This window comes from Tachypleus tridentatus, chromosome 13 (assembly GCF_004210375.1).
Source record: "Tachypleus tridentatus isolate NWPU-2018 chromosome 13, ASM421037v1, whole genome shotgun sequence".
Lineage (NCBI taxonomy): Eukaryota > Metazoa > Arthropoda > Merostomata > Xiphosura > Limulidae > Tachypleus > Tachypleus tridentatus.
In genome coordinates, this window is record NC_134837.1 from 74,871,643 (window position 1) to 74,897,025 (window position 25,383).

The 25,383-nt window shown below is 35.3% G+C and overlaps 1 protein-coding gene across 28 annotated transcripts in view; it reads left to right on the forward strand.

The window, feature by feature from the left end:
* LOC143236765 (potassium voltage-gated channel protein Shab-like) overlaps window positions 1-25,383 on the forward strand; it is a 50,958-nt gene that overhangs the window by 20,105 nt on the left and 5,470 nt on the right. For 10 of the 28 annotated variants that reach the window (XM_076475281.1, XM_076475297.1, XM_076475302.1 and 7 more), the window contains 2 exons: window positions 5,500-6,357; window positions 17,060-17,359. In XM_076475281.1, the coding sequence (XP_076331396.1) occupies window positions 5,500-6,357; window positions 17,060-17,077 (876 nt within the window). In that variant the 3' untranslated portion in view covers window positions 17,078-17,359. Of the gene's footprint in view, window positions 1-5,499; window positions 6,358-9,792; window positions 10,682-12,312; window positions 12,706-17,059; window positions 17,360-25,383 lie in introns of those variants that run through there. The other 18 variants (XM_076475282.1, XM_076475294.1, XM_076475293.1 and 15 more) reach the window with 6 other exon arrangements.

Here is a 25,383-nt window from a genome sequence, read left to right on the forward strand (position 1 = left end):
AATTTAATAATTAGTGATTTTCTAAAAGAGCTTGACTTGGTCTGGTGATTACGGTGAATGATACATAACCTGTTTGTCACTGGTTCGAATCTCTTCGCTGAACATAATCTTTTTTTTTCTTTAACCATGAGGACATTATAATGTAATATAATGTAACGGTCAATCATACTATTAGTTGGTAAAGAGTAGCTCAAGAGTTGGTAGTGCTTGACTAGTTGCCTTATTTCTAGTCTGTCACTCCAAAAGTAGGGATATTTCATTCCGATAGCTTTTAAACAACTACGTACGAAATTCAACAAACCTTCCAGAACACTGTAAAATAGCATTTCATGAAAATAATTTCCGTTCTAGAAAATATTTGCTTGAAGTTAAGCACGAAACAACACAATGGGCTGTCTGTGCTCTGCCCACCACGGGTATCAAAACCAGGTTGCAAATCTATACTGGGATTAATTACAGAAAAGGAAAATATATTATTTCATGTTTTTACATGAAATAACGAAAACTGTAAATTAGAACACTGTTTTATTGTAAAACATCAATCCTCGAGAGTATCTTTAACAAGCATAATTTTACCTTTGGTTTTTCTGGGATCAGTAGCTTTAGTTAATTATATTTTGTAAATGTCCGACTAAGAAGGTTTTAAAATCTAACGAATCAGCTTGTAGTTCCTCTGCATTTAATGCTCGTTTATCAAATGTTAATAAGAGAATGAAATGTAATAAACTCATGATTTAACAATCAAAATCGAATATATTAGTGATATTACTGTAGACTATGTTATCTTTCTTTAATTTAAATGTTTTTACTGTTTTTGGCTAGAGTAAGTTTTTCACATCATGTGATGAACGCATAACTTTATGACTTGTATTTCCTCAGTGCAGGAAATAGTTTAATTTTAGTTCAAGAGAAATATTTTTCGGAAATCTTAATATATCCTCATATAGCAACCATTCCATCCAATGTATTATCTTAGTAGCTCTCCTCTAAACCATTTCCAACACTTCAATGCCCCTTCTAAGGCACGGAGTTCAAGATGAACAAACGTGGCCAAACTCATGACCTATGCAATGAAATTATAATGCCTTTAAACCTGTATTCGGTATTTCTGTAGATACAATCAAACATCATGTTTGCCTTGCCACTACTAACAGCACATTGTTTTAATGGCTTAAGAGACTAATCAACCATAACACCAAGATATTTTTCTTCCATTGTTAAGTTTATTCCTCTCAAAATTATACTCACAATTCAAATGGTAGTATCCCACATGCATTGCTTTGCATTCATTATTATTAAAAGCCATCTGTCATATATTTGCCCAACTCACCAAAATACTCCAAATCCTTTTGTTAAGCAGCAGTAGTATTTTCACAGTCAGCAATACCCGAAATTTTAACATCACCAGTAAATTTAAGTAACTTGTTGATAATTGTTCATCTATGTTTTTAATGTAAATCAAATGAGTGAGGTAATACACTTGTGACATTAATTCAGTTTAACTGAACTCAATTTATAACAACCCTTTCTTTCTTTCATCCAGCCAGTTTTCTATCCAGTGAGAAAATGTATCTTCCATGCGAACAATGACAACTTTTAACAGGAATTTTATGTGGTACTTTGTGAAATGAAAATCCATATACACCAAATCTGCATCTGCATAAGCAGTAATCTTTTCATAGAATTTTAATTCTTAACTTCGTATAAAATCGTCGGGTAAATATTATCTGGCTTAACATTTATCACTCTTTAAACTTCCCTATTTTTCTTAACAAACTCAGAATTAATGTGATTATCTCGTTCGATCTTGTTTCCATCTATTAACTGTTTAGGATGAAGAACATTGTCCAACTTTGTATTAGCGAAAACTGAAGTAAAAAGTAGAATTTAATAACCCAGCCATCCCACAATAACCATATATCATTCCTCAAATACTGTTTTCTCATCCTAACATTTTTGTTACCCTTAATGTATTTAAAGGAGTCCATATATTATTATTTGTTACATTTTCAACCAACCCTTTTTTTTTTCCTAATTTTCCGTTCGACCAACTTTATTTCCTATAATTCATTTCTGAATCTCCTATCATTACAGTCAATTAAAACTTCTTAAATTTTTAACGTTTTTCTTTGATTTTATTATTCATACTTTGTGAAACAATCTGTTTCTTTTTATTTTCACCGTTTTTTCTTCAAGGAACATGCCTATGTTGAATATTTAGAAATTTATATCTAAAATTTATCCACATTTGATTAGTGTCTGCCGTTAACTCAGCTGCCCAATTCACAACAAGTCAATTCTTGTTTCATCCTTTCAAAATTTGTATTTTTGAAATTAAAAAAATATATTATTCCTTATCTTCATTTGCAGCAAAATATCACATTCTATTAAGCAATGATCACTTACACCTACGTTGTCCAGTTTCTGCCCAACTAAGAAATTATGTATTAGAAGTTTGTTTTTTGTTTGTTTTTTGAATTTCGCACAAAGCTACCCGAAGGCTATCTGTGCTAGCCGTCCCTAATTTAGCAGTATAAAACTAAAGGGAAGGCAGCTAGTCATCCTCACACACCGCCTACTTTTGGGCTAGTCTTTTACCAACAAATAGTGGGATTGACCGTCACATTATAACGCCCCCACGGCTGAAAGGGCGAGCATGTTTGGCGCGACGGGGATGTGAACCCGCGATCCTCAGATTACGAGTCGTACGCCTTAACACGCTTGCCCATGCCGGGCCTATTAGAAATTAACAGTAACTCTAAAATAGCAGTGTGCCTGTTAGGTGGCCTGACATGGCTAGTTGGTTAAAGCGTTCGACTCGTACCCTGAGGGTCGCGGGTTCGAATCCCCGTCGTACCAAACATGCTCGCCCTTTCAGCCGTGGGGGCGTTATAATGTTCCGGTCAATCCCACTATTCGTTGGTAAAAGAGTAGCTCAAGAGTTGGCGGTGGATGGTGATTACTAGCTGCCTTCCCTCCTGTCTTACACTACTATATTAGGGACGGCTAGCGCAGATAGCTCTCGTGTAGCTTTTCGCGAAATTCAAAAACAAATAAACAAATCCCATTAGGTTCCATAACCAACTGGTGAAGAGAATCATCTTGTAAAGTTTCTTAAAACCTGCTTTCCTCATGATTTGACTCTTATACTTTCCAGTTTATATACCTAAAATTAAAATCTCCCACAATTAAAACTGAATTCTTTACCTTAATATATAATTTTGTATTAATTTTATCTGCTTCATGTGGTAGTTTCTAACAAAAGCCCTCTCTCCCCCCTTATAGCCACTAACAGAAACCAATAGAGATTTAACCTCACTGCTGGAAGCTTTCATATCCTCAACGTTAACAGGCTGTAACTCAATTTTATATAACTACTTCTCTTTTTGGTGCTCTGTGCCTATTAAAGAATATATAATTTTATATTGCGAAGAAATTCCTGTCACCAAAATGATATATATATTAATTTAACCAGGTTTAAGCTATTACCATTGCATTAAAGCATTTGTTCTGGCCCTTGCTATAAAGAGAGATTAGTAACAAAGTACTGACAAAATATATTCACAGCAGGTAAGAACGATGTGTTACTAGAGGTTCAAAGAATATCAGGTCTCTCTCTGAATTCGTGGAGAAGGAAAGAAGTTATAAAAATTTAAAATGAATTTTTTTATTGGCAAAAATAAAAATAACGACAAAACCACAAGATAAAGAAGGCCAAATGTTTGCAATAAGTGCGTTGAACTAAAAAAAAGAACCTTAATACATCTCACTTATTATTTAAATTATTAGCTGACAGAAAACTATAGTATTAAAATCAAAACATTCATGTAATGATAAAATAAAATAAAAAAGGAATTACATAAGGATGCTAAGGTTAAACTTTCTGAAATTCTAATTCCAATAATCTGGAAAATATACTAAACAAACGAAAAACTAGTTTTATATTCAAAGATGCACTGGTGCAAAAATAGCATGTTTGATACAGGATAATAGTTACTCAGTTGTCATAAAACTCACGGATGAAGTACCTTCTGTCTTCTCTGTAAGATAATGCGACCAATTATCGGATCCCAGTCTCGCGTGCATCAGAGAAAAGCAAGCTAAGCTGTTTACTAACACTCTGTGTCTAAATTGAATTAAAATAGATTACAGAACCTTCGAAAACAATCTAAAAATAACCAAGAGACTAACGTATTGTAAAGCCGCATAGTAGTCCCCATATACACCTTTGTGTACACATATTGACTTATTTTGCTTATAAGATAAACTACATACATTAAATACTTTACCAACGTTATAAATGTAATGTTCACCTACACGTAAATGACTTTTCTGCAAGTTCTAACTAAAGAATACGAGAATTGTTAAAAAATATGTGCCATTTTTCATATCTAAGTTATTCTTTTGAAGTGGGTAACATGACGTAAAGATGTAATACATGAACTCATTGAAAGTCAATTTGCAACATAGTGTATGCTTTGAAAACTTCCAGTTTCGGTTTCGTAAGCTACTTGTAAGATATGTATATTAATTAAAGTTTTGAGACGACTTGACTGTGTAATGAAAAAACTGTACTATAATTGTACAATGTTTCAATAATATTTTGTCATAACCAGGTACCACATTTACGACACACTTACGATGGTGTACAAGTGAGGGAACAGACTGGAAAGACACACATAGAACAACATAACAAACGTTTAGACATACAAAACCTTGAGTGTTTGCCGTAATGAGTTAAAATGTGATAACGTCGTATATTTGTAATAGTATTTCCATTACCAGTCAAGTAGTCTCAGAAGTTTTATTTTCTAAAAAGTAGGGTCCTCATTATCAGGGTTTAATATGAACCAATTCTTGTAGGAGTTTTTGTTTAGATTATTAATAAAAGTTTCTATCATTTTAAGGAATGACTTATGTAACCTTTAAGTTATCAATATGGTTATAAATTGAATGTGTTCCATAAATTATAAAGATTAATTGTGGGTAAAAGCTTATGTATTTGTTTGTTATTGTCCTTTTTCGTTATTGGAGATTTTAACAACAGACAAGTGAAATCACGCCAAATTCTTTGAATGACATATTTTGGAGAAATTAAAACTGAGGGTTCGCTGGTACAAACGAAACAAGTAAATTAACAGTTTAATCTTCTGCTTCGACGATGTAAGCCATCAAAGTTACGCACCTGCAAAGAAACATGTTAATGACAATAAACTGTGGTCCAAGCGATATGTCCGATCCAATACTTGAAAACTAGAATGATGATAGACTTAAAAATGCATCTATTTGTTTTGTTTTGTTTTTTCTGGTGAATACATTGTAACATAAAACAGTTTCTCAGTATTTATTGTAATATTGCAGTACCAGCTGTTAATTTGCAAGTTATTTAATAGTATTTATAAATAACGTAAAATTTAACAACTTACCAATGTCCCATCTTTTAAAGGAAAGAAATAAAACGTCATTTCCTACAAACATTATGCTTCATCTATGTTTCAGATCGTCGCTACACTGTCAATCCTCTTCATAATTTTAGCAACCATTGCACAGACGCTGAACACCCTCCCCAGTCTTCAAACTCAGCTTGCTAATGGTCAATATGAAGAAAATCCTCACTTAGCTACGGTGGAAGTTATATGTATTTCTTGGTTTACCCTTGAGTACGTTCTCAGGTTTATATCATCACCCCAGAAGTGGAAGTTCTTTAAAAGCCCGTTGAATATCATCGACTTACTGGCCATTTTGCCATACTACGTCTCCTTAATGCTGATTAAATTGGACAATGACTCGGAACAGTTTGAAGATGTTCGGCGAATCATCCAACTCTTTCGTTTGATGAGGATCCTTAGAATCTTAAAGCTCGCCCGTCATTCCACTGGATTACAAAGTTTTGGGTATACAATGCAGAACAGTTACAAGGAACTTGGACTCTTGATTTTGTTCCTTGCGATTGCAATCATGATATTCTCTAGTCTAGTGTACTTCGCAGAGAAAGATGTACCGAAAACACTGTATACCAGTATTCCCAACACGTTTTGGTGGGCATGCATTACTATGACAACTGTTGGCTATGGGGACATGTATCCAGAAACTCCCTTAGGTAAAGCTGTGGGAAGTGTTTGCTGTATCTGTGGTGTACTGATCATTGGACTTCCTGTTCCTATTATTGTCAACAACTTTGCAGACTTTTACAAGAAACAGGTAAAACGCCAGAAAGCCCTTCAGAGAAAAGGGCTAATACAGGATGCGAAAGACGCTGGTAAATTACCTCCTTTACTTCCTTTGCAAAGTATAAACAACTTCTTGACATCTACGTCAGTCATAAACTCCAATGAAAAGACGAACTTTACTAACCAGGTAAGGGTTTTATTATTTTAGAAAAAAATGCGAAAATAATCACTTAATTGTCGTAACTTGATGTGAAAAGTTGTTATTAAGTTAGTATGCCAAACGCATGAATGTTTCTTATTTCAAAAGGTTTGTTTGTTTTGAATTTTGCGCAAAACCACCCCAAATTTAGTAGTGTAAGACTAGAAGGAAGGCAACTAGTCATCACCATCCACGGCTAACTATTACCAACGAATAATGGGACTCAACGCCATTATAACGCCACCACAGCTGCAAGGGCGAACATGTTTGGTGTGATGGGGATTCGATCCTGCGACTCTCAGATTACGAGTCAGAGTGCCCTATTCACCTGACCATGTTGAGCTATTTCAAAAGGGGTTGGGGAGTACCCTGCAATGTCCAGTAAACTGACATTATCTAACTTGGGGCCATATTTCCTTCCTCAATTTCCTGGTATAAAAAATACCAGGAGTTGACAAATCTTCCCTGTGAAAAATCTATAGCTTGTCTGATATCAGAGTTTTGTTGGTGTAGATTTCTAAATTGAAGCTGCATGCTTTACATGTGCATCATATCTGGTAGAAAGATTACTAATAATGTGATCAACAAAAAGAATGTTTACTGTTTTCTTAATGCATCCCTCAACTGAACTGTACTCTGCATTTACACATTGGACATGTCGTTGGCTTACTCATGGTACGTTAAAATTAATATTAGATTAATATCACATCACAAAAATAGAGGGTTTATCGACCCCCGGATACGTGCGTCTACTGCAATTCTTCATTTTCCATTTAAAATGAACATAGTTTCGGTTCTCAGGACACTTCGTTAGTTTATCTTTTACACAGTGTTCAAATTTTGACTTTAGAATGTTAGGACTTGGCAAAAGTAATTGGTACAGATTACTATTAGGGATTAGTTAAGTTTGTTTGTTGTTGTTTTTTTTAGATCTAAAATTGACCCATGCTGGGTACTTCAGCCAGCGTCAATGAACTAAAAACAAAGATCCTATTAACATTTACCTTGGAATTTATCGTTAACGTTTTAGGCTGTTAGAACAGTGAACAATATTAAAATTGTTTGGCAATAATAAACATTACCATGATTAGAATAAATCTTCCAGTCGTCTGGTACCTGATGTATCCAGATGAGAGAGTGAGGCTGATACTGCGCAACCGTTCTTCATTTTAATCCAACTCACGCGCAAGTCATCACCATCAATCATCATCTCCTTGAGGCTAAGTCTAATATCAATACTGATAAACTGCGTAATTTCTTGTTCGCTGGTGAGTGTGCCCTGAACACCAGAAGTGAAGCAGACATGTAGCAAAATATGTACCTATTTGACACCTCCTATGACAACTTCAGCTTTACTAGCAGCACGAAGAGAACTTAAATGATGTATCAGCCTGCTCCAACAAAACTATACCAAAATCCTAAAATCAGAGTAAACAACCAAAAACCAACAATCGTGAACAAATTCACCTACCTAGGTAGCAACTTTTCTCGCTGTGTTCATATTGACGATGAAAGCGTCTCTAGAATAGCCAAGGATATTGGTGTGCTACGTTCTTAAGTTTGGGATCGCAAAGGGTTTTACCACTGAAAATCTACAGGGCAGTTGTAATAAGCGTCTGAAACATGAAATGTCTTCCAACGCGTGCCCAAAACTCAATCGCTTCTATCTATGCTGCCTAAGGAAACTTATCAACATCAAATGGCAAGACAAGGTCCCTGATACCAAGATCCCAATCGTGTCTGACATTCAACACCCTGCTGAGGAAGACACAACTCCACTGGGGGTGGCTGTTTTGTCAGATTGCAAGACAATTGCCTTCCTAAACTCTTCTTCTTTGGTTGAAACACGATATTAACACCTAGTAAACTCTTGCTCGAAGTCGCCCAGCCTAGAGAAGTGCTGTCACAAAGGGAGCAGCCACACATGAACAACATCAACACACCGCATCCTGACAGACCAGAACAAGCATAAAGCACGTTCAGCAATAGGAAACAACCACTAAAACCCACCAGCCCCCTTGTTGTCCTGCTAATCAGTCACCTCCGAACACATAAATTCAGTGGATGATGATGATGAAGATGGCCATATTCACTCATGAAGGGCGAACGAATCAACCACAGCACCTACGTGGAAGCATGTTGGGAATGATACTTAAGACTTCGACTACATCAGTTATTGATCTGTTAACATTTTACCTCAGAAGATACACAACTTATCGCTAACGCTTGAAACTGTGAATAAAAACAAAACTATGCTAGGTATAACTGACAAGTACTCAAGAAATGATTGCCATTTACATATTAAAAAAACAACTCAAAGAAGCGAAAGCTAATAAGTATAATCCAATATTATGCGTATTAGTCTTTCTTTGTATAAATTGGTATCTGTTTACGTTTGGCTAAAACCTTGTGAATAACGTTACAATGTTATTTGTTTTTTAATTTCGCGCAAAGATACACGAGGGCTATCTATACTAGCCGCCCTTAATTTAACAGTGTAAGACTAGGGGAAAGGAAGATAGTCATCACTACCTACCGCCAACTCTTGGGCTACTTTTTTTACTAACGAATAGTGGGATTGACCGAAACATAATAACGCCCCCACGGCTAAAAGGGCGAGTATGTTTGGTGTGACGGGGGATTCGAACCCGCGACCCTCGGATTAGGAGTCGAGTGCCTTAACCTCCTGGCCATGTCGGGCCCATGTTGATTGTATAAATTACTGTGAACTGTATTTTAAATAACGTGAACCTCACTGATGCTGTAAATGGCAATAGACAATGTAACTCTAATTTCTTGAAGGTCAATTATCTAATAGTGAAAGTTCTCAATTGTATCGACAAAGGAACAAAAATAAGAATGAAAGCTTATCAAATTATAATATTTCAGTGTTTATTTGTGGTTGTTGTTTACACGTATCCAACCATGAAGCCTTATAATGTACTAATTATAATTAGTTTTATAATTAATTATAATTAGCCGCCCTCTAATTTTACACTGCTAAATTAGATACGGCCAGCGCAAATAGCCCTCGTGTAGCTTTTCGCGAAATTCAAAAAACAAACAGACTTAACGCATATTTCCTATTACTGCTATTTTGTAAAAGACGTCAAGAAACATGATGACAAATAAATCAAAATCTCATTGCGTTCTTTTAGATTTATTCAAAAACAATAACTGCTGAAACAAGTATTTTCACTCTAATCTTTAATCCTTAATGTTGTAGCACTCGATGTTAGTCCTACTTACAGAAACCCAGCTTTCCATCAAAGCTGCTCACGTCATCAATGCTGTTCTCATCTTGAAGATTCATATTTATAAAAATTATTGTAATATATACACTAGCTGTTGGTTGTGTAATAATATTTTTAACGAAAATAACAAATGATACATGTAACATTGAGTGCATAAATATGATTTTAGAAAAAAACCGTAAGTTCAAGAAGTCATCATACAAAGATGAAGATGAAAGGTCCACCTTTCGAAAGCGTTCAGGTTATGGGATTTTCATGACTTCGTATCGAGCGTATAAAGGTGTTATGCGTACTGTGGTGACACAAAGTATCCTTCAGCACCTGAATGAGATGTGAAGTGTATATTTACGTACACATGGAATATTTAACAATTCTGTGATTTCAAAATTTTTCTCTGCAAACAATGTAGCTGAAACCCTTGATAGCACAAGTACGGGTTGGGAGTTTCATATCTTTAGCAGCAATCTAAAGGAATTGGGTTTAGATAGTTTTTTGCTCTAGAAAAGAAGAAAAACCTTTTTGGGGATTGTGATTTTGGTCACTTTTGGATAATAACGTCTAAATATTGTTTTTACAAAAATTATATTTGTTGACCACTTTTGGATAATAACGTCTAAATAATGTCTTCACAACATTTGTATTTCTTGGTCATTTTTGGATGATGTCCAAATAATTTTTTACAACATTTGTACTGGTTGAAATAAAAACATTTAATTTTAATCTACTTAAAACTACAACGTTTATGTTTATACTCATTGTTGACCACCAGTAGCATAGTGGTATGTATGTGGACTTGCAACGTTAGAAATCGAGTTTCGATACCCCTGGTGGGCAGAGCACATACAGCCCATTGTATAGCTTTGTGCTTAATCACAAACAAACAGTCAACCAAACCCATGTCAACGTTACAGAGATTTTCTTTAATCCAATACGTGATCATAGTCAGTATCTATGAGTTAAATTCTCCAAGAAAAGTACAATATTAATAATAATTATAAATACGCTCACGAAGACAAAAAAGAACATTATATTACTTGGTACACAATATGAGTAATTGGACAGACCTGCTTATATTTTATTTATAGTTTTGCAAGATACGTGATATATACTATTGCAAATCATTATGAAAACGCTGAATATGGTTATCTAATCCATATGTGATTCCTCTCCTTCTGTTGTATGGAAATACAGTGCAACAGAGTACAGTCACGTGCTGATAGCTTTCATTCTGATTGATTGTGAATACATTCAGAAGTAACAAAAGAAATGAAATAAAAATATTAAAATAACAAAACTGAGACAGTTTCTCTGAACAGCTAAACACAAAAATGTATCCTAAATATTTCTGGACACGTTTTAAAAGGCTCACCAAAAGAAATATATCAAATACTTACACCAATCCAACATTGAAATGCAACAGCAAACTGGCATGCACCAATAAACAGAAAGAACACGCTTTCAGAAAACTACAAGAAATATTGAAAACGCTTAATAAACATAATCAGAATAACCATTTATTGAATATAGTAAACAACTACGTAAGAACAACTGAATACTTATTCACACACTAGACAAAGGTATTCGATATCCATGCTTTTGTTCGAATACGTTGGTAGGAAAATTAAAATATTTGTATTGAATTGAATAGCATAGTATTCGCCGATTAACTTTGTGAATACTTAATATTGTAAAATTAAATATAATGATCAGATTTCCAGATTTTAATTATTATATCCAAGCGTGTTAATTTCTCATTCAATACAAGTGGGAACGAAGTTTGTACCGAAAGAGAAATTAACCTTTTTCTGGTCAGAAAACAACTAAAGTAATACATCATTTGATAGATGAAAGCCTTAGATTTCTATTGGTTATAAATGCTATAGTACTGAATGTTAGGGATAATAACTGATAGATCCTGAAAGAGACGATTTGGCAGGTGGGTGTGACAAGAGGGGTCTGATTTTCTATTTTATGACTATGTAACCAAAAAATTTGAAGGCTGTGAAAAGTATGCTTTGCATGAAAGATGATAATATTATATAAGTTGTTTACATTAAATTTCGTACTTACTGGAGAAATGATAAATAAATTAGCAAAGAAGGGATACCTAGAGAGAAAAAGTCACATTTCTCACATTGAAGGATATTCAGGATTTTGTTTAAATATTTCCTCATAGAGTTAAGAACTTAAAACTTATATACAATTAAAATATGGATTATTGGCTACGATTTCATGCTATCGTAATTCGTTTCATCTGAACAAAAAGTGGTTTAATTAAATTTTTAATGTAACTAACTAAAATTATCGTGACATGCTCAGTAAAGGATATCCGTAGTGAGAGGGTGAATGTCACATTGAATAACTAGATTAGCAGACAAATGCGCAGCTTTCCTGAAGTAACTGGTCATTTTATTCTTGACTAGAAAATGCAAACACTCATACTGGCTTTTCAGTGTTTCATCTGATAACTTTGCAAAACAATATGATAAAATATTAAACCTCTTTAATATCAAAAATAAGGTGCCATGTATGACATGTGATTAACACATCAAACAGGACCATGGCATTCTGCTTGTTTGGGTTTGAACCTGAAACACTACCTGGTGTGAGAGATGTTGATAGTAGTGACTCAGAAAATTGAGCTTTTGGATGTATCTAAATCAGCAATTTATCCGAACTTCATCCTCAGCATTGTCCCTGTTTTCCAACAAGCTACGGCTTGTGGTGAGGAATGGCAGAAAAGAGGGCAGACTATGTTGAAAATATTTTCTAAATCATCATCATCAGAAGATACAGAGATCAACACCTATCTCGATAAGGCATCATCATCAGAAGATACAAAGATCAACATCTACCTCGATAAAGCATCATCATCAGAAGATACAGAGATCAACATCTACCTCGATAAAGCATCATCATCAGAAGATACAGAGATCAACACCTACCTCGATGGTCCTTGCATTCCTGAGAAAATAACCTTCTATATTATTGAAAGATCCAGGGAAAAAAAAAGTCCCATTTTACCTGTTCTAGTAGAGTATTTGTTTAGCATTGGAGGCAAAAGTTTCAGATCTCATAATTGCCGCTTCACTAACAAGACATTTGAGAGACTGATGTTCATTAAGAATAATTATGATAAGTCTCATTTAATTTTCTTTTTGTTTTAAAACTTTGTAATTGCATTTCGAAAAATAAAAGTATTGAACTGTTACTATTTGTTCAAGTTTCGTTTGTTTCTGTTTCTAAAAAGTTTGTTTCGTAAAATAAAAGTATTGAAATTTTATCGTCTGCTGTTTTATTATCATTGCATATTAACTAATAAAGTATTCATGAATGTACTCTTTAACACACTATGTATCCGTATTCGAATGTTTAACAAGTTTACTGTATTCCTTTTCGTATTCATTTTAATAAAAATATGAAGTATCTCTGGTAGTCACAGCATCGCTGATACACACTTAACTTCATGAAAAACATCTCACATAAAACAAGTAAGCAAGACGAGTGAAAATATAAGACAACTATTATTTAAACCCATCACAACTGCAAAAGTGCAAATCAACATGAAACTAATGAAAAATAAAGCACCAAGACAGGACTGAATCCAAATTGTACAATGGCCTCGGAGCTATTATGACCAACTGAAAACACTCTTCAATCTTGCTCTGAAATCAGACTACATTTTGCTTGGAAACAGTTTGATGTTCTTATGTCCCAGAAGAAGAGTGACCCAGCAAATAACTCTGAAAACTACAAACTCATCAGCTTTACCAACTGTTAGAAACAGTTATATATAACAGGCTACCATCATTCCTTTAAACTACCTCAAAATTACTCTAACATCAGAACGTATTTCGTAAATCCAGATAAACAACACATAATCTAATTAGGCTTACAGGAGAAATAATCAGTAGCTTAAATGAGAAACACTGCACTGCAGAGATGCCAACTATTTCAAATGACTGAGCGTAATTATTGTATACAGAGCCCTTTATCATTTGCGGTTTTTACTAGGCCTGACCAATGTCTCTAAGTTGTTTATTATTATAACTATTATTATTTATTACTGCTTTAGATTGCTCATTTATGACTGTGTTTTGTCTATTTAATAAATAAATCAAAAAACTTATTTTGAAATTCTTTTTCATATTCTGAATTCTAACTCATAAATGTCGTTATCTGCATCGTTTTTGTCTTCGCCTCAGTCTTTTGTTGGTGAAATGCTGATTTTGTATGTCTGGAACAATCATTTATCCGACCATGCGCCACAGAAAAATCAATGTGACAAACTGTACAAAACGCAAGACTGTCACTGACTTTTGATGCAATGTCTGGATATTTTGCACTTTACTCTTTCCTAAATTTTTGATTCACAGTTTTAGTCCTTTTAGATTTGACAGGAACAAGACAATCTGGTGAACGAGGCCTCTTTTTTCCATCTTGTGAACGATCGCATTGGTGTTTCTATGCCGCTTAGAAAACGAGAAATACCCATCTACGCGAGCGCTGATTGGCTGACAAGCACTGATGGCGTAACTATGGATTCCCCCCACGTACCCAGTATGGAGAAGCACTGCACTCAAACTATTGGTAGACGTCGGAGATACAAATATTTTTTTTATTATTTAAAGTACAAACATGATTATCGCAAATAGCCATTTGGACTATGCCTTTTATTTATTATTAAAATTTATTTGTATCTCACTAGAAATTTTCTTTTCACCCCTTTCAAGCCCTGGGGGAACAATTTATCACTTTATTGTATAGGCCTATATTACATATAATAATTTGGTAGTTGCAACAAGTAATATTTGTCTGTAATGTATACACCAAAAGCGTAATGATTGGCATCTCTGGCACTGTCGCATGTTTTTTTCGATATTAAAAAAGCATTCAGTAGGATATGGCCTGGCAGCCTCAGATTCCAAACGTCCAAAATGGGACTTCCAAGAAAAATACTTCACTAATTTTCTAACTTCGTGGGGGATAAGAGCACGAAAGTCAATGTTAAAGATACTTACTTGGAGAACTTCACTCCCGAGGCAAGTGTCAAGTGGGGTAGTTAGCCCGATATTGTATCACGTTTCCAAGCACTTCGTTTCTAAAAGACACAATTCGCAAATGATATTGCCATCTGGAGGAGTGCTCCAAACCCAACAATAGCAACATATACAACCAGTACTAAATGAAATAGAACAATTCTATTGTAAATGGAGGACTGAAATAAACACACACAACGAATAATCCTGTTCACCAAATCAACCAGAACAAAACCACAACATTATCTAAATGTAGACTTTCCTCTAAGTAGCAACATTAGCAAAATTCTTAGGAATAATCTTCGATTCCAAATGAACGCGGTAACAGCACGTAAAGAGCGTTAAAACCAGAATGTGACAAAAAGCATGTTGTTTCAGGAACCTGATGAACAATGACCAAAGAATCTTACCCGCAAACATACTAAAGATATATAAAACGTACATATGACCGATTGTAGAACACTCGTGTACAGCTTGACTAAATATATTAGAAACACACATAATCAAATTAGGTACAAACTAAAACTTACAGAGTTTCTGATCTACAAATGTGACATTTCAGCACGACTATTCGAACATGGCGTTACTATCTGACAGTTTCCTAAATAACTCGCTTTACTAATTTAGGGAACACAGAGTGCTACATAATACATGATGGATCTAGTCCTAAGTACCTCTCTACCATAATGTTATCAAAAAAAAACTTAAAAGGTAAACTGGTTTTCTGATGCAGGTATAGCTCTGTTGTAAGCCTGGCATAGCCACGTGCATAGGGCACTTAACTCACAATATGAAGGTCACGGGTTCGAATCCCCGTCCCTAAACATGCTCATTCTTTCAACCATTGGGGTGTTATTATGAAACAGTCAATCCCACTGTTGTTGGCAAAAAGAGTACCTCAAGAGTTGGCAGTGGGTGATAATGACTACTCTTGCTGTAACTATTTAAAAGCATTGTTATGTAACTAACTCTACATGACACCTAATAATATTTCAAAGATCTTTCCAATGGCTCTGCTGTATGTACAGGTGTGAAATATATATCCAGAACAGCAAGATACACGTTGGCACTTGATTGTGTAAATAAATGTTCAAAATAACTTCTTACAAAAGATAACCAAATTAAGAGGCTGCAACTGGCATAAAGCTTCGAACGGTGGGATGAGCAAAGATGGCGGATGATGCTGTTTGGCAACATTAAATGTAAAATATCTGTAGTGCAGCATGTTGGGGGACTAATACAGGTGTGGGCTATCTACTGGAAATCAATTTACACAAAAGTTATGGCACCCTGACTGGTGAAAGGTACGAAGAAATTCTAAAGAATGAGACCTGTTAGACTAGGATCAACCTACCACAAAAACAACGATCCCAATCGTATAAACAAAGTAACTAGTTGCTCTAAGTAAAGTAAAAGATTTCCAAAAAAAGTGCTTGGATTTTGCAAGCCTTCTTATGAACCTACTACATAGAAGGCGTTGTGATACCCGTCTAGAAAATGTATCAGTCCCTCGGTGAGATAGTGGTAAGTGTACAAAGTTGCAATGCTAAAATCCGAGGTTCGATTAATCGCAGTGGACACAACAGATAGTCCAATGTGGCTAGAATTTGTTTGTTTTTCAACTTCGCACAAAGCTACTCGAGAGCTATCTGCGCTTGCCGTCCCTAATTTAGCAGTATATGACTAGAGGAAAGGCAGCTAGTCATCACCGCCGACTCTTGGACTACTCTTTTACCAACTAATAGTGTGATTGGCCATCATATTATAACGCCCCCACGGCTGAAAGGGCAAGTGCGTTTGGTGCGACGGGGATTCGAGCTCGCGACCCTCAGATTAACCCACTAGAAACCGAGTTTCTATATCTGTGGTGGGCAGAGCATAGATAGTCCAATGTGGAGCTTTGTGCTTAATTACAAACAAACAAATGTACTGTAATTTTTAATGAGTACGACAACCCACGTCATTGATACGAAATACCTTTTAACACTGTCTCATGTTCAATTCGAAAGAAAGCTATTGATTTGCGTTCGATTATGAAGTATTTAAGTGATTTTAAACTAGACAGCTTGAGACAAAAGAACGTGGAAGTGAGTATTCAACATCTTTCCACCTTATGATAAATAAAAGAGTCCAACGATGCAATAAAATGCGTCAAAATGTTGCTTATTTATGAAATAATTTAAAGTAACAATACTTAAATGGTAAATACTGCTCAAAAAATATAGATAAAACTTTGTATACCAGTGACTCAATGATGCTCGAATTTTAGCAGACATAAATATACTTTTTAAAACAAAAATTTCTATAGTCATTTACATTATTTATTTGTTTGCTTATATATTATGCATAACTACATAGAACATGTTTATTTATTAAATATATCTTTCTCTTTTCAAGGAGTCGGCATCGTATTGACGAACTTCGTCATCGCTTGAAGACCTTTTTTTTCTCAGTAGAGTTCCAGTTTTGAATGTGTTAAGATTTCTGGTGTGTTTGTGACTTCAGTAGTATTCCTCTGTGATACTTTTTAAAATTTTGTTATGAATGCCAATAGTTCGTATGACATAGAAGGTTTACAAAATATTTGATCAACAATTGAAAGTTTGATCAAAATGGAGGATTATTCATTTTCTTAACTTATTTACACGTGAACTGTTTTCCTGTGGTAATCAATAAAATATTTCGTTTTAATAAGAATCCAAACGTCTTACGTTTTTGCTTACATTAAATATATAAAATTTAACGCACTTTTAAATCTAAGAATCGCGTCCGATAGCTAATAGGTGAAACATTTAAGATCATCAAAATGCGATAATCATATTTATTTTACGAAGAACATTTCGTCAGTTCGTGACGTATAAGCTAAAAGAAACCACTGCTAATATATAAATACGTTAATTATTAACGTTTCGTAATGTGTTCCTTTCAATTAAGAGTTTGAATTTGCTCGTAGTGATTGACCAATTACAAGACTCTCAATTTGAAAATTCTGAAGCGTTTTCCATAGAAAGAAAGTCCGGCATGGCTAGGTGGATAAGGCACTCGACTCATAATCTGAGGTTCGCGGGTTCGAATCCCTGTCATACCAAACATACTTGCCCTTTCAGCCGTGGTGGCGTTATAATGTGATGGTCAATCCCACTATTCGGTGGTAAAAAAAGTAGCTCAAGAGTTGGTGATGGGTGGTGATGCCTTCCTCTAGTCTTACACTGCTAAATTAGTTACAGGTAGCATACATAGCTCTCGTGTACCTTTCCGCAAAATTGAAAACAAAAAGAAAATTCGTGCAAAGCTACACAAATGGTTATCTACGAACAGCTGTTCTTATTTTTGAACTGTAATAATAAAAGGAATGCAGCTTGTCAACATTAACTAATGCCATTTCCTGGTATATATTTGTTAATCTTATAACGCACCCAGTGATTTTCTGCGGCAGTGACCGTGAAACAAGGAATTTCATATTCCTAGTCCACGCACGCTACCTGTAGATGTCACCATAACAAGTAATTTAATAATTACAGTGGCAGGAATCTACTGCCCCCACCCTCCCAGAACATTGGATACACTTATTCTTGTAATTATTGCTAAATATAATATACATTGTGATAGGGGATCTCAACTCTAAGCAAAAATAATTTGGAATGTGGAAAAACAGCAAACAATGGCTGTAAATCGTTAAAACTTTCTTAATAGTTCGAACTCAGTACTTATTAATGATCAAATACCAATACATTGGTGTACAGCTACTAAAACAGGTGAAATAATTCATTTATGTGTAACCTCTAAAGATCTAAATCTATAATGTTTAGAATTTCATGTTGTGTCAAGATATCGATAGTGATGACCTCACTCCCATAAAAATAAATCAATATTCTACCAAAAATGTAACTACAATAAATCAAGTTTGCAAAAATATAAAATATAACTGAACAAACTACTCCCAAATTCGACTGAAACAAATCCCTCGTGTACATCAGTTTATTTGTAGTTCAAGCATAAATCTACACAATGGGCTATCTGTGCTCTGCCCACCACAGGTATCGAAACCGGGTTTTAGCGTTGGAAGTCTCCAGACATACCGCTGCGCTACTGGTTCCAAAGAACCAAAACTTTAATAAAAAGTATACATAAAAAACATATATATACACAAGAATATAATAGACATGATAAATGAAAGACGCAAGCTGCGCAGACCATATATATAAATACAAGAGATACAACATTAACACCACAAATTAATGTATTTCGCAACAAAATTAGACGTGAAGCTAAACTATTACAACACGAAAACTGGGACTCCTACTGCAACAAATTAAACCAAGACGACAACCCACAACTGTCGTGGAAACACCTAAATTCAACTCAAAAACGAAACTTAGTTATTACTTGAATATCTAATGGCACTCACTCTTCAACCTCTCCCTGACATCGAGAAACATCTTGGAAGGAAGCGAATATTCTCATGTTTTTGAAGGAGAGGAAACCAGCAACTAAACCACAAAGATACAGAACAATCAGTCTGACCAGCTGCGCTGGCAGTGCTCCCCAGTGACATAGCGGTAGGTCTGCGGACTCACACCACTAGAAACCGGTTTTCGATACCCGTAGTAGACAAAGCACAGATAGCCCCATGTGTAGCTTTATGCTTAATTCCAAACAAATAAACAACCAAAAGCGTAGGCAAAATTTTAGAAATACTAGTAAGCAAGATATTAAATAATTGTATAGAAAGCAACTCCAAATTACCAGCTTCAGAAAATTTCGACAAACAACAGACCATTTTGTTAGATTAACTGAAACCGCCAGAGGCAGTTTTAATAAAAGAGACTCCACGGTCTTTTGCCTGCTCGATCTTGGTGAGGCTTTCGCAACAATTTAGCACTCAGGTCTAAGTATCCGGATGTACACACGGAACTACGAAGAAGAAATATTCGCTGGTTATCAAACTTCCCAGAAAACAGAAACTTTCGGGGACACCTACATTCGTCATTATTACGTGTCTTTCTTACACAAAGTTCCCACGTAAATAAAAATGTATTGCGCTTTAATACAAAGAAGCAAGTGTTCTTGTTTGCTTTAGAGCAAAACCATATTGGGCTATTTGCTGTGTTCGCCGCGGGAATTGAACCCAGGATTTTAGAGTTGTAGATCCGTAAGCAGATTAATATCTAAGAACTTTAAATAGCTCAACATTTGACTTAATAAGACTATTTAAGGGAAATCGCAAAGAATATCAACATTTTCAGCTACGTCATTAAGAATAAATACTATTGTACAAAGGTTTATCTAAGTAAGCCAAATGCTTCTTACCCTTTAAAGTATAATTATTAAAATAATAAATCAGTAAGTTGGTCTATTAACCATGTTATTCCATTCAGCCTTTTGTCCAGTAGCGGTTAACGAATACAAATACTAATATACTATTTAACGTATTTTTTTTAGTTAACCTTGTCATTTAACCCTAAAGGAAAGTCCACTTTCTCAAAGTGTTCAGGTTATTTTCTAATAGTAATGAAAGTAGAACAGGCCAATTATTTGCTATCTCCTGATATTGTAGCAACAGAGCAAACAAACGTAAACCAAAGCTAGTAAAAAATTGCATATTGATTCAACTTGGTTATACTATTTATTTTCAAAACTGACCTTTAGTTATAGAAACATCAGTTTTCAGTCACCTTCATTCGATGGTACCCTCTCCAAACTAGTATCAGCTGAAGATTTTCTGCTTTGAATATGCAAGTTAGAATAGTCATTGTTGTAGGCATGTATATATTATGAGACACTACCATAAGGGCCCGACATGGCCAGGTGGTTGTGACACTCGACTCATAATCTGAGGGTCGCGGGTTCGAAACCCCGTCGCACCAAACATGCTCGTCCTTTCAATCGTGGGGGCGTTATAATGTTACAGTCAATCCTACTATTCGTTGGTAAAAGAGTAGCCCAAGAGTTGGCGGTGGGTGGTGATGACTAGCTGCCTTTCCTCTAGTCTTACACTGCTAAATTAGGGACGGCTAGCGTAGATAGCCCTTGTGTAGCTTTGCTCGAAATTTAAAACAAACAAATAATAAACAATCGGAATTATTCCAGCTCATCAATGTGCACATGTATTCAACTAATTTTGGGACTAATATATTAACAACGTATGATTTTGCTACACAACTGGTTTGTTTGTTTTGGATTTCGCGCAAAGCTACACGAGGGCTATCTGCGTTAGCCGCCCCTAATTTTGCAGTGTAAGACTAGAGAGAAGGCAGTTAGTCATCACCACTCACCATCAACTCTTGGGCTACTCTTTCACCAATGAATAGGGGGATTGACTGTCACAATATAACGCCCCCACGGCTGAAAGGACAAGCATGTTTCGTACGACGGGGATTCGAACCTGCAACCCTCGGATTACGAGTCAAGTGCCTTAACCATCTGAACATGCCAGGCCCATTTTATCTGTGAAAGATACATAACCACTCAATGATAAGGCAGCCACTTGAAAATTAGGCCCGCAAGTAAATAAAAGATGGTTTTTAATTATAATAAAATCACGGTAGTGTATGTTGAATGGATTGTGAAAATAATTTTGCGGGAAAGACCCTAACAGTGGTATGGAAGAAAAGGATTTTGTTCTTCTAGTTGATCATTCTCTTAAGTAGTCCAAGCAATATATTGTTGGTAATGGCAGGGCAAATAGGATTTTCGGATGTATATACAGAAATACTGCATAAGGTTAATTTATAGGTCATTGGTTAGACCGGATTTGGAGTAATGCGTTCAGTACTGAACTCCTTATCTTAGAAAAGACATTGAAGTATTTGAAAGGGTTCAAAGAAGGACTACCTAGGTGATACCTGGAATGGATAGATTGTCATACGAAGACAGGTTAAAATTTCTTAATTACCAAGAGAATTAACAGTGTCGATGTATCGCATTTTTTTCTTAAATAGTAATGAGAATAGTAAGATCAGAGAACAAAAATATACGAATTTTAGCAGAGAAGAAGTTATTTTGAATTAAGATAGTTTTATTTTTAACAGGGTGGTTGGTCTTTTCTCAACTATGGCTTGAAAGTGTGACCTCAGAGAAGTAGTTCATTGACGCAAATGTGACATGTGTTTCATTACAGTTTCCAAGTTTAAGTTCGGTAAGTCCCTGAAAAGTAATAACGTTAATTATTTGACTGGACGGCATGATGCAACATTTATAAAGTATATTCTGAGGCTTAAAACTCAGTCTTAGATATACTTATATCCCTCCCCTACGTTTACTTGCCAGTGAGGAAAATCAGATTTTAGTGTTAAACCAATGGGTATCTATCAATGTACAATATCATACTTAACCATCTGAGTGACACACAAAATATTGACATACATTCCTTCTTTGTGCCACTTAACAATGGAGACCACCATGTACTGTCCAAATATTATATAATCCCGTCCTTCAACGTCTGCTCAATTTCAATGATGGCAACTCTTGGGTGCTCCAAGTTGTTTTATTGGATGTATGTAATCTATATCCATGTGTTGAATCAACCAGCTATTTGGTTCCACAAACACATCAACAAAGTCTTTGATAAAAACGACTTAACTTTTACCTCTGTTGTGAGTTTAGATTTGTTACATAATCCTCAGATAGATAATTCAGACAATTTTAATATTTTGTACTCATTTTTACGCAAGATACAGAGGCTTCAACACTAGCTACTCAGATAGTTGATATCAATTCTACCTCTTTTGTCTTACTGATAACCATTCTAGCCGAAAAACCGAGTTGTGGAGTATTTGTAGTTACATACTGACAATGATACCCAAACCCAGACAGATCACTGTTTGAGCAACGACAGCCTGCTGTTCAGATGTAAGACAGTGTATTTTGTACATCAGTTTTATAGCTGTAACAGACCATATAACACTGCGTAAACAATCAGGAGCCCGACATGGCATGGCTGGGTGGTTGGGACGCTCGATTGTAATATGAAGATGTTACTTAACATCATTAGTAACGATTACACGATATCAAATGCATCAAAACAGACAGTAAATACTGATTCTTTTCACTTATATTAAAATTATACAAGTATATCAAGTAGTTCCGTTTATATTCTTTTGTTTTTACGTAAATCTTACTTAATCAAGAAAGTTTACTTACGACCATACACATTTCTTTGCATGAATGATTTAACAATGAAAATCCATTTTACGTCAGATAAGTTGGTAAGTCAGTGGATTTATAACGCTAAAACCTGGGTTCTGATACCAATGGTGGGTACAGCACAAACAGCCTATGGTGTAGATTAATAACAACTCCATCCAAGTATTCTCCGTCTTGGCTGTTGTATCCACACTGCTATCAAGTTTCATGTAGTATATCTTCTATACTGAACCAGTCTTAAAACACCAGCCAAACACCATTCATTTTAGTAACCATTTGTATAAGCAGGTTTACACATTAAAATTCTTAATTGTTTTAAATAAATGGAACTTCTTTTATAATTCAGTCAATCTTGTAAATTCTATGGTTACTTTACTCTATTTTCTCTCCTTAACCCAAAGTAAAATTATTAAAATTAATAAAAAGAAATTAAGGTAAAAACAAAAAGGTTTTACATCTAGTCTACAGCAGGAAGAGAAAAACTAAAGTAATACAAGTTGTAAAGGACTTTCTGTAGCATAACTGTAATTATCATAACTCGCCAGGATGACTAACGGGTACTTCAAACATCAGCATTAAACACCTGAAGTTGGCCCTTCCTGTCTTGGTTTCGAATTATTTGACATTACGGCCACTTTCTAATTTCAAATTGAACTAGATGTGCTTTATTTCTTAAAAGGGAATCACATTAAAACAGGTATAATTTATAAATTAAAAAAACAACTTAAATAGCATTAAAAAGATTAATGGCCTTTAAAAAACCTAAAAACATTTCTAAGGTGGGCAGTGTTACCATCGCCAACAACACTGTCTAACATTATGCATATACCTTGGGCTAAACATGTTTAAAATGGTGCCGTAACGACGGCAAGACAGTAAAATGTGGATTATAGTGATCTGAGTGTCACACAGACAACACATTGGCGCGTCAGTCTCAGATAAGAGAAAACGATGAGTTAAAAAACTGTGACCAATTGGTAGTCTAGTTAGGACAACTTCCTCCTTCCAACTCTTATGGAAGCAAGATGACCAAAGACCAATACAGGGTTTTATTTGGAAAAACTTGTTTTCACGTTGCTCACTCCATGTCGACTGCCAACTGGCACGGAGCCAAGCCTTGAATACAAGACCTTAATCCATGTATGGTTAATTGATTGATTGATTTAGTGTTTTATGGCACAAAGCAGCTAGGCTATCTGCGCCAAACGTCCGGTAAAAAGGTAAAAAGAAATTAAATGTAGTAAAATACAGAAAAGGAAATGAAGGTAAAACAAAACATCATTGAAAAGCAAAAAAAGCAGAAAACCAATGTTGACACCTAGTTTACAATGTGAAGACAGAAAGCAGAGTAAGAGAAGTTGTAAGGTACTTACTCTAGCAAAATGGTAATGATCATAACCCGCCAGGAAGACTAACAGGTAAGTTCAAGAACCACCGTCAGTCACCTAAAGTTGGCCTTTCCAGTCCTGGTTCCAGGTTATGTGTCATAGCAGCCATTATCAAAATGTAAAATAATAGAAGGTTTAAAAGACATATAGCAAAATCGTAATAATGAGTAGCCAAATGTCCAGTAAAAAGGTAAAAGTAAAGTAAACGTAGTAAAATTTGTAAAAGTAAACGAAGGTAAAAACAAAACAGCAATTAAAAACAGAAAATTGCATAAATCCAATGTTGACATCCAGTCTATAAAGTTGTAAAGAACTTCTGTAGCAGAATGGTAATGATCGTAACCCACCAGGAAGACTAACAGGCAAGTACCAGAACCACCGTCAGTCACCTGAAGTTGGTCTTTCCAGTCCTGGTTCCGGGTTATGTGTCATTATGGCCAATACCAAAGGGTAATGTAATAAAAGTTTAAAAGACATGCAGCAAAATTGGGAATAACAACACACCAGGACGACTAACGGGTATTTCAAACAGCAGCGTTAGTCACCTGACGTTGGCCTTTCCAGTCCTGGTGCCGAGTTATTTAATGTTCTGGACATTTTTCAATGTCAAATTGAACTATAGAGAATGAAACTGTGAAAAGGGAACCACAATTAAAAAGGTGTAATGAATAAATATCCAACACTTAAATGACAGTAAAAAGATTAATGGCCATTAAAAAACTAAAAACTTTATCAAGGTGGACAGTGTCACCATCACCAATAACACTGTCCAATGTTACAGATAAACCCTGGGAAAAAACATGTTTAAAATAGTGCCGTCGTTGAGAAACGTAACGATGGCAAAAAAGTAAAATGTGGCTTACAGTGATTTAAGTGTTACACAAACTACACACTGGTGCATCAGTTCCAGATAAAAGAAAACAATGAGTTAGAAAACTGTGACCAATGCGTAGTCTAGTTAGGACAACTTCCTCTTTCCAATCCTTATGGGAGCAAGATGGCCAAAGTTCAATACAGGGTTTTATTTGGAAAAGCTTGTTTTCGCGTTGCTCGCTCCATGTCGACTGCCAACTGGCACTGAGCCAAGCCTTGAATACAATACCATAATCCATGTATGGAACAGCCACAGTAGTGATAGTGCCAGAGCAGACAGATCAAGCTGTGATGTCGGCGAGCCAGTTCCCGTGA